The sequence below is a fragment of the Bidens hawaiensis genome, unplaced genomic scaffold (assembly GCF_021521415.1).
Source record: "Bidens hawaiensis isolate Kalapana, Puna unplaced genomic scaffold, B.hawaiensis_p1.1 tig00015320_1, whole genome shotgun sequence".
NCBI classification, from domain to species: domain Eukaryota; kingdom Viridiplantae; phylum Streptophyta; class Magnoliopsida; order Asterales; family Asteraceae; genus Bidens; species Bidens hawaiensis.
Window position 1 is genome coordinate 6,706 of NW_027492369.1, and position 11,371 is coordinate 18,076.

An 11,371-nucleotide genomic window follows, 5' to 3' on the forward strand; every position below is an offset into this window, starting at 1 on the left:
CGCACGGGTACAGTTAGTTGTTAAACTAATTCGGTGAGAATGATGAACCAATCCAAGTAGAGACCAAATACATACTTGGTGTGTGGATGGGCCAGGTTGTTTTTTATCAACGTAAAAATAAGCCCAAACCTCGAAAGTAGTAAACGTAAACCCAATTTGGAAGAAGAATAATAATCTTTGTTTTTTTTTCTTAAGCCATCATAAAAATAAGCCCAAAGTACTAAACATAGCCCCCTCCCCCCCCCCCCCCCTCCCATCCCACCCCAACACACACACAACACACCCCCACATATTAAAAATTGAGTTTGTGCAAAATATATATGTATGTGATTCAGCTAAAAGATAATAAACAATAATTAAGTGTTTACAATAATTAAGTGTTTATTTTCATATTCTTTACAACGTGGTATAACATATATGCTAACCTTCACATATTAGAATCATACACAAATAACTTTTAATGTGAAAAATATACAAATAACTAGAGTTTTTATAATAGCACTATATTTTTTGACCCAAATGGAAAATATTTAATTGTGTAATTACTTTAACTATTTAACTATTTGTATGTTTATTAAATTAACTACATTAATATTGGATCCACAACCTATTAATATAACTTATCCGTTATTTATCTATATATACTATTAAAAAATTCATTTTGTATCATTCTTATTGGTTGATTTAACTATATTCCAAAAATAACAAGCCCTCATAGAATTTGCTACTAATAAAATAATTCAAAATTAAAATTATAATAATCATTTAATCTATATAATATAAATACTATTAAAGACATTCTTTTTGTCCTCATTTATATTGGTTGATTTTACTATATTCATAAAAATAATAAGCCCTTATAAAATTTGTTACTAATAAAATAATTCAAAATTAAAATAATAATCATTTAATTGGAAGCGTTTTCTCCTAGACAACCAATTATGGACACGATACGTTTCATAACCCTAATTTTCATTCATTTCTCTCCAACTCACTGTTTGCGAATCACACCATTTTCAAATTATCTTATTTGAATATATATCTTTCTCTCAATTTAACATGCTTCACGTCTACAATGCTATCAAGTTCTTGGTATTTTTGAAGAGTTTAGAATCGACAAATTGGAATTACTGGTTGGACTAATATAAGCAGAAGTTATTGTTTCTTATCTATAGGTAATCGTAATCTTTCCTCTGTATATACTTTTGCATTAATTTTGTCTAAAGTTTAACCTTTTCCTTTAATAATAACATTTTTGTTTGCTATCTGCATATATTGAATTAACTGCATATGCAAATGAATTTTAAATTAAAATTGAACTACTTTTCTATTCATTTACTGATTTTGATTCACAATTGAAGCTTTAGATGTAGAAGATGATAAATTGTTATTCTCCACTGGTGAGTCACTTATGCTCCCATAAATTGTTCTATTCTTGTTCCTTTTGTTAGTAAATTATCATACATTAAACATGCGCACCTATTTTGCAAAATCAAATTTAAAATTTAGAGATCAAAAGGAAAATAATATACAGTAAATGGCAAATTAAGAATTTCCATGGATGGAAATTCCCAAGATAACGAGTTTGAGTCAAAACTAGTTGTTTTAAATTGTAGTATAAACTTAAAAAGCAAATTTATTAATGATGCATTCTTAATTTTTATGTTATTTTAAACAAGCAGGTCGGGTTGGATGGAGTAACAGGCCAAATTAGACTCGGATCAAAATGGGTAATAATGATCATAATGAGTTCGGTTCGAAACGAGTTATTTAAAAAACTATTAAATCATAATAACTCAAAATAGCTAACTTTATTTATCGAGTAGGATATGATGGGTCGGTTTTGGTGTGTATCAATTACGTAATATAGACCAGGGGTTAGAAGTCGTAACACATGCTGTTTACGTTCGGACTTTCTTATCAGGTAAGGCTCATATTAGAAATTACAAATTTGTGACGCCATATGTGGCAAAGATAGTTAGTAATGGGCTTGGCTATGTTGTTGTATCCAATGATTTGGATTAGGTGATCGTTTCACAAAAGTATTGAGAATTTAATTACAAGAAAAGACATATTACAATTGAACTATTGATAATTTCTTTTAAGTTGATTCTATCAGAGAGCTATTTGTATTTGGGGATTTTTTGAATCGGTACGTAATTATAATAATATTATAGTTTCATCTTTCTTTTGACTGGCTAAATGCGACAGGCTTTTGTAGATATACATAAATCTTCAACGGTAATATTTGGCAACATGACTGCAAGTTGGTCATCCTTTGTCGTAGATGTGACAATTTTGTGCATGTTACTACTTATAATGTGTTGATTAATTTTTCCATGTAATATATAATTTTAAGTAGCATTGTAATATAAAACGTAGTTCTATTCAATGTTGTAAAACTCCTGAGTAGGCGGCCGAGTACTCCCCGATTACTCCCCGCCTAGATCGAGTACTCCCCGCCTCGGCCGAGTACTCCTTAGGTATTTTCCGAGTAATCCCCGACTACTCCCGAGTACTCGCAACTCTCCAGTCGACCGCCTAACGACTTTTACAACATTGGTTCTATTAATAATATATGATAATTTTATTGTGTATCATCTTTTGTTTACATTTTCTTAAATTGGTCAAAATCTAATATGCCTATTTATTTTAGTAAAAAAGTTTGGGCCACTGTAACCAGCACATTAACATTAATATTAAATATATAAAATAGCCACATTTATTTGGCATAATATATTTATGATGGTTTAAATAGAAATTAGTTTAAAAAATTTATAATTCCATAAAATGAATTTTTAACACATATTGTTGTGACACGCTAAATTAAATAAAATATATAGGATTAGTTTTTATAGCAAATTAATTATTCTAGGTAAAATGATCTAATTTATGAATATTGTTGTATCACGCAAAATTAAATAAATATGTAGGATTATTTTTCATAGAAAATTAATTATTCAAAGTAAAACGATATATTTTATGAAAAATGGAAAATGTTTAAGTGAATGAAACAAAATAAAGAGCCCTTTTATATAGTTTTTTTGGCAGATGGTGTTATGTTCACTAAAATGAATTATTAATTTTGTGATTATTAAAATGCATTTTTATATATGAGTTAAGGACAAACATTACATTTATTTAAAATAATCTGACACAGATACAAAATTTACAAATTGTTCAAATATATAATATACACACAATTGACACATTCAGATAAAAAAAACTTCTATTTAAGTTTTAGAGAAGACAATTTCCTGTTTTAGTTTGGTTTTGTAATGATCATCAACAAAAGTCTAGGCCGGTTTATAGCAAGAGTTGGCATACATAAAAGACTCGTTTTATACATGGTCAACTTTATGTAGTTTTATTAAGAGTGAAGAGTAGAGATGAACAAAAAATAAATACTTATTTTAGATAAGCAAGAGAAAGTTGCAAACAAAGCAAAAAATATTATTTATAAGTAAAAATTTGTATCTTTTGAAGTTTATGTTTTAAAATTATAAAATTTTGTTTGTAAACATTCTACTATGTAATGTCATTTTTTGTAAGTCCATGTCTTTCAATATTATGTTTTCGTTTGAATATGACTTACAATTATAAATTATATTCTATCTCAAATTACTTAAAAAAATGTTGTCGTTTGAAATTATATATACGTTTACTTTGACGGTTTTTTATATTTCTGTCCGTATAATACACGGGTCAATAACCTAGTATACTAATAATAATAAAATTATTTTTTAAAACAACTTTACATGCTCATTTAATCTAGTTTTAACTATATGCTACATAGTCTAACCGTTTCAAAAAGAAACAAAAAACTACAGTTCACAACAGGACTCAAAACAATGAGAGAACAATGTAACACGTCAAGATGGCATTGGGTTTGGTAATAACTATTTCAACAATTCCTCTATAATTATATGAGAGCAATCTCAAATTATTTTTAGAGGGTCGTAAGTTGTTGTAAATGCAGGATAAAATTTTTCTTGAAGAGATGAGTAAATTTGGAGGAACACTATCCGTGTTGTATTTATTTTTTAATATATTTAAAAGTAGTTGTGAGTTGAGGTGAGAGAAAATATAATGAGAAATATATAAAAAAAATATTATTTAATTGTACATGTGATAGAAAATATAGTATTTTTAGTGCAATTATAAGAGAAGCTGCCGGGAATAGGGGTGTTCACGTTCTGATTTTGACGGTTTTAGGTCAAACCATGAACCAAACCGTTAGTAACGGTTTTTGTTATTGAAAACCGAATCGTTGAAATTTGAAACCAATCCAAACTGAACCGTTACTTACGATTTGGTTCCGATTTAGTTTCACGGTTTGAGCTCGTAAAGTCTAAATAGTTAATACAAGACATTCAAATATGAATAGCACATAAAAAATGATTAAAACAAAGTTACAGCAAACTATCTAACAAAGTAGAGAACTAGAGATGGGAGATCTTTAGAAACTTGAGGTTAGAACTTAACGTTAGATTGTGTTGTACGATGAGAAAAAAACTAGGGATTGACACAATACCGATAACTTTTTATTAGACGACATATTTTGATAAAAGTAATCTTACATTTTATCTTATCTTACCTTATTTTACAATACTAATAAAAGAAAATGTTGAAGCTTAGGTGTCAAACCTACATTTCTTATAATTTCTAATCTCTCATCTCATTCATTCTAGCTATCCATGGGTTACAATCATTTTGATAAGTGGATTATAACATAGTGCGGATTTTATAACATAGTGTTATTTTTATATATGAAGTTTGACCAACTAGCAACTTTAGCACAATTTTAAATTTCTTGCAAATCCACACCCATCGTTTCCAAAACCATGTTATTTTAGTAATTTTCGTTAACTCATTTGTTTCTCCTTTAAGTCTACATTAAATTAATTTATAAGTATTTTGAGAATCACAATTGAAATAAAGAACCCCTTTTTATTTTTATCGTTTGATAAATCATGTGTAATACACGAGTTCAAAAGCGAGTATATATATATTCGATAAAAACCCAACTTGATATTTAGGTAAATATAATTAGTTAATTACAATTAATTAACTGAGCACAATAAATAAATAATTATAACAATTATCAAATCTTATGGTCCGGTTTTATACGGCTGGTTTTTGGTATAAATCATAAATTAAACCGTCTGCCGTGGTTTTAAATTTTCAAAAGCGACCGACCAAAAGATAAGGGAAAAACCGACTATGAACCCAAACCAGTAACCGGTTTAAACGATTTTACGGTTTCAAACCGTGCCGTTAACACGGGAATAGCTCTAATAAGTTTTAATTAAAAACAAATGTCTAATTACAGGCTTCATTTTCTCCATTTTCAACTTTTCCTTTTCAAAGTGTGATTCCAGTTCCCTTCGTTCTTCATACCTTCTAGGGTTTCTTCATGCAGTGAAAATGGAACCAGTAATCAGCAACAACAACGACGAAGAATCAACGGCGACGACGATCCTGGACGCTTCAAGCTACCAGCTCCACGATCTCGACTCAATTGAGCTTCCACCGAGCCTCATCGAGATTGATTTGACGGCTAATCGGCTCAACAAGCTGGATACGCGTATCTCTAATCTATCTAAGCTCAAAAAGCTATCTCTTCGTCAGAATCTGTTTGACGATGCCGGTGTTGAGCCGATTTCGCACTGGAATAACATCTCTGGCCTCGAGGTATACTCATCGATTAGGTTAATTGATTTTGCATACTTTTTATATTGTTTAGTTAATATAAATACTTTAGATTAAGCTCGAATTAGCTTCAGTGTAGTTATTTAGCATTAAACTTGTTCCCGAACAGTTCATGAACGCTAACTGGACGGAAAATATTGTTCGGTTCGCACTGGAACAACATTTCTGGCCTTGAGGTTAGCTCATCGATTAGGATTTTTTTTTATTTTGCATACGTTTTTTATATTGTGTAATTGCTTAATTAATATAAATACTTTAGATTAATTACGGCCTCGAGGTTAGCTCATCGTTTAGGTTTTTTTGATTTTGCATACCTTTTTATTTTGTTTAATTGCTTAATTAATATAAATACTTTAGATTAAGCTCGAATAATAAGCTTCAATGTAGTTATTTAGGGCATGAGGTACGAAGCTTTGTTCATGCTCGTTCATTTAGCATTAAACTTGTTCGCGACAGTCCATGAACGCTAACTGAACGGTTCGCACTGGAACAACATTTCTGGCCTCGAGGTTAGCTCATTGATTAGTTTTTTTTTTTGGATTTTGCATACGTTTTTTATATTGTTTAATTGCTTAATTAATATTAATACTTTAGATTAATTCCGGCCTCGAGGCTAGCTTATTGTTTAGGTTTTTTTGATTTCGCATACTTTTTTATATTGTTTAATTGCTTAATTAATATAAATACTTTAGATTAAGCTCGAATAATAAGCTTCAATGTAGTTATTTGGGCATGAGGTAGCCAGGTAGGATAATTTGGCCCTATTCTAGAATTAGATATGCATGTAATAATGTTATGTTATGTGTATGGCTGTAAACGAACCGAACGTACAATTGTCCGTGGTCTGTTCAGCGGGAAGTTCGTTTATGTTCTTAGTTTAATAAATGAACGAACCGTGAAAGTTCGAAACGTGTGCGTTTACGTCTGTTTATGTTCGCTAATGTTTGATTTAAATTAGTTATAACTATGAGCGAATTCACAGTTAGGAACTCAATGAATCACTTTTTTCTCTTTTGAGTATGTATGTAAGTATGTAACGACCAAAATTGAAACATGTAACGACCAAAAAGGCGGTCACAGTTAATGAAATGGAAGTGACGTAATAGTGAACCTCCACCATCAATTGAAATATGATTGACAAGCTTAAAAACAAATAATCCGATTCCAAGTTATTTATTATGCCTAAATAAATATTCATATATAAATTTTATTTTAGATTTGTGACTATTAAATAGATAATAATAATAATCTTGAATTGAAATGTATAGATAAAAGCTCCTCATTAACTTTAGAATTTAGATTAAGTTTCTTGAATGTTCAATGTAATAGCTATAGATTTAGCTCGAAATATCTTCAAATTTTGTAGTTAGGGCATGAGGTAGAGGATAATTTGGTCCTGTTGTAGAATTAGGTGTACAATGAATCTATCAATTTAATGCCATGCCATGTGCTTGTGAGCAAAAAACTGAGCCGTAACCTAAAACTGAAAAAATAACCAGAAAACTTTAGAATTTAGATTAAGTTTCTTGAATGTTCAATGTTATAGCTTTAGATTTAGCTCGAATAATCTTCAAATTTTGTAGTTAGGGCATGAGGTAGAGGATAATTTGGTCCTGTTGTAGAATTAGGTGTACAACGAATCTATCAATTTAATGTCATGCCATGTGCTTGTGAGCAAAAAACTGAGCCGTAACCTAAAACTGAAAAAATAACCAGAATTAACCATAACCGACAACTGATCTGTTATGGTTACAGTTACGGTTAACGTGCCTTCATTAACCGAAACCGAACCAAACCTTGTATGTGCGTGTTTATCCAAATTTTATACCACAATTTCTAGCTTCGAGCATTTAAATTCATGCTACAACTGTCTATAACCGAGCTTGGAACACCATAATCAAGCTTTATATCCGCATATCTCAGTTTTTGAAACAACACAATTGAGCCTAGAACACCATATCTGAACCTTTTTCAACCGGAACACAGGAAAAGAAATATTTAGGAAAGTACATTGGACAATCAACTGAACTTAACTGAAACCGATCAATAACCAACGGTTATCCAGCCGTTTGGTTATGGCTAAGCAAACTTTCATAGCCGAAGCTCTGTATGATTATGGTTAAGCCCCCATAACTGCACCAAACCGACTTTGCACACCCCTAGTGCAATAAGTGCATATTGATTTAGTATATCTAAGTGTTTTATCTGTGTTGTATGACATTTGGCAGTTCTTTGTTTTTGTATGTATGCATTTATATGAAACTATAGCTTTGTTTATTGTTATTCTGGCAATTCTAATTTTATATGTTCTCTGTGGCTTGAACTTTTATCTGATTATTAGTTGTGCTGTTTGTGCAGGAGTTAGTTCTCAGGGATAACCAGCTGAAAAACATTCCGGATGCTAGCATTTTTAAAAAGCTTTTGGTGTTTGATGTTTCTTTTAACGAGATTTCATCAATGAGTGGATTATCCAAGGCATCAAACACACTCAAGGAACTCTATGTCTCTAAAAATGAAGTTACCAAAATTGAGGAGATCGAGCACTTCCATGAACTTCAAATTCTTGAACTTGGTTCCAACAGATTACGGGTGATAATTTTTTTCTTAAGTCTTATAGTTAGATTAGATCCCAATTTAGTAGTTTGATTGGCTAATTATCAATCGCAACACTATAAACTAGAGTTTGCTAAGAGCTATACATGTGATTGTGAAAAGATTTGTAGATTTTTAACTAGGAAATATTTGTTGTTTGGGCCTGCTTACTAAAAGTTTGCTCATTTAGGTGATGGAGAATATGCAGACTTTGACAAACTTACAAGAGCTATGGCTAGGGCGCAATCGTATAAAATCCATCAACTTATGTGGATTAAAATGTATTAAGAAGCTCAGTTTGCAGAGCAATCGGCTAACTTCTATGAAAGGATTGGAGGTAATTTTTTTTAATAAATTTTGAATAAAACTTTTTATATGGTTTTTCTTCTGGAATGACCAATGCTACTATTCATACTAAAGGTGACCATTGAGGCAATTTTTATTCATTTACTTCTAAATGGTTTGTTTTGGTCCTTGGGTTGTTTTCTATATCTCAAATGGGTCAAATTAGTTGAAAGTCTCCCAAAGTTTATTTTTTGTTTATGCTTCTTTGAAAGCAGAGAAAAAATTGTTTACAGGCTAAACCAACCCAACCCTACTCAATCCATTTTGACCCATATTTATTTAGATATGGCCTGCGCCATCCGCAGCCCGTTTTGGTTTGTGTTACCCACCAACCTCTATCTTGCCACTTTCAGTTTTTTAATGGTTTTTTTTGCTACATTTAGGAATGCACATCTTTAGAAGAGCTATACTTGAGCCATAATGGTATTGCAAAAATGGAAGGACTATCAACCTTGGTCAACCTTAGGGTTTTGGATGTATCTTCAAATAAGCTTGCTGCAATCAAGGACATTGAGAAGCTCACATGGTATACATACATGAATTACTTGACTAGATTATCATAATATTTATTTTTGTCTGAATTGTATTTTCTTTTCTTGTAGCTTAGAAGATCTTTGGTTTAATGACAACCAACTAGCATCATTAGATGGCATTTCTGAGGCGGTTTCTGGTTCTAGAGAGAAGCTCACCACCATCTACCTTGAACACAATCCATGTGTAAGTGCATCTTATATACTTCGAACTTATGATATTTTGCTTATTTATTATTAGAGATTTAGAATAAGCTTCAAATTTAATGGCGTTTCCTGGAAGCAAATGATAAGCTTATTGAAAACAACGCTTGTTATTTTTGAAACTAAAATCGCTTATTGAAAACAACTAATTTCACTCTAATCTAAGCAGACAAGCATAAGGACTTTTTTTTAATCCAAACATTCAAAGTGCTTATCTGCTCTTAAACAAATGTATTAAACAAAGTTGTTTAAACTAAGCACTATCAAACATGAAACACCCCTTTATTTCTGAACTCCTTCGTGTCTAATAAGATATCGAGTATAAAATGATAATCTTATTATTATCATGGTCTTTTTAGTTTATTAGTACAGCCATGTTCTCTTTTTTAAAGCAACTTTTTTAGCTAGTTCAAAAAATTAGACTGTTATGATTTTATAAGTAGGGGTAGAAATATTATCTTTTTCTGCTTGGTCCTAATTAGGTAGTTAAGAAATTGATTAGGCATACTTTCTAGTGCTAGCTGAACATGACATTGTTTTTACCCGCATTGCTTTTGGTTCTATACAAAATTGGAGCAAAACTCTATTCTACTAAGTAATTGCTAAAAATCTAGGCTGGCTTCGTGCAATATGGTCTTTTTGTTGTTTCACCTGTCTTGTTTGGCCCTCACAAGACCTGGTAGCTACTTTTTTCACGAATCTTGATGATTTGTGTCAACAACTTTCTTTTTGGCTGACAAAACAGAAAACCAATAAACAAAAAACACAACTGATAAATGGGCCAAGTAATCAAGTGTTTGTTGGCGTCTTAACTCATTTACATGTACATTGGTTGATTTTGGTTGTGTTTTAAATGAAACTAGTTAAACGAGTTGAAAGCCAGCATGTATTCAAATGCATTAATAATCAAACCTTTTATTTTCTTATTTTTAAGATTGGTTAGAATATTACTGTAATAATGTAGTTTTTGTTATCATAACTGAGACAATATTGTTAATATTTAAGGGACAATATTATTCCTACAAAATAGCAACATGCTTACACACTTCTGCCTCTTATAGGAACCACATATGGTAAATTGCAGCACGTTGCTATTATTGGTTAAAAGAATGTTATCATTTATTGAAAATCGTAAAAGTATCTAGTTTGAGTGGCTATCCCTTTATAAAGTTTTTAGAAAGTGTCCGATGTTGGGAGGTATTTAGGTCCCAAGAGCTGAGGCACGCATCTATTTATAACCAAATAAGCTTTACATACAACAAGTTGTTTTTCTCTTATCTGTTATACATATCGACCTATTTACAGAGTAAAACTTTCATAAGATCTTCGTCCCTTTGGCTGTTTTTACAAATAAACCTCCTACCGACTCTAATTTTGACGCCTTTTTGCCTTTGATGTGGCATGCTTATTAAAACCAAGCCCATTACGACATCTAATGTCTTAATTCTTTTTAAAGTGTTTGGGGTGGTCGCTCCAACTAGAGCTAGTCCGACCCGTTATAGAAAGAGGATAAACACAAGCAAGTAGTCGAGCAAATTTGTGTGAATGTCTTCTTTTTATATTAATACTCAACTTTATATATATATATTTTGCAGGCGAAGTTATCAGACTATGTGACTACTCTAAGGCAAATCTTCCCAAATATTGAGCAAATCGATTCGGAAATGTTCACTTAAAGATTAGAAGCTTTCAGGAACACAATTATTATGCTGAAAGTCTTCATTGAAATCCTTCTGAACTTATTGACTTTTGATGAATGATTTCTCTTAAATCAGTTTGTATAATTCTGGTGGAATCATACATAGAAAACTGCAATGACATCATCTTTTAAACGAACAGCTTGATTGAAAGACTTATCGATCAGTTGTCGCATGATACTAGGTCTTTTTGCTGTAACCAACTCTGAGCTTGCGAAGAAGGTTTAATGAGTTAATGGTCGTCTTTGTTTCGAAAAAAATTCAAATATTTTATCGCAAAGAATATTATGA

General features: G+C 31.1%; 1 protein-coding gene across 1 annotated transcript; it reads left to right on the forward strand.

Annotated features, from left to right (window-relative positions):
- The first annotated feature begins 5,427 nt into the window (after positions 1-5,427).
- On the forward strand, positions 5,428-11,126 carry LOC143548917 (protein phosphatase 1 regulatory inhibitor subunit PPP1R7 homolog). The gene is made up of 6 exons (XM_077039956.1): positions 5,428-5,694; positions 8,071-8,301; positions 8,495-8,641; positions 9,033-9,175; positions 9,252-9,366; positions 10,979-11,126. Exons 1-6 carry the CDS (start codon positions 5,428-5,430, stop codon positions 11,057-11,059), a joined length of 984 nt encoding a protein of 327 aa, XP_076896071.1. The 3' UTR covers positions 11,060-11,126.
- Positions 11,127-11,371: the final 245 nt, after the last annotated feature.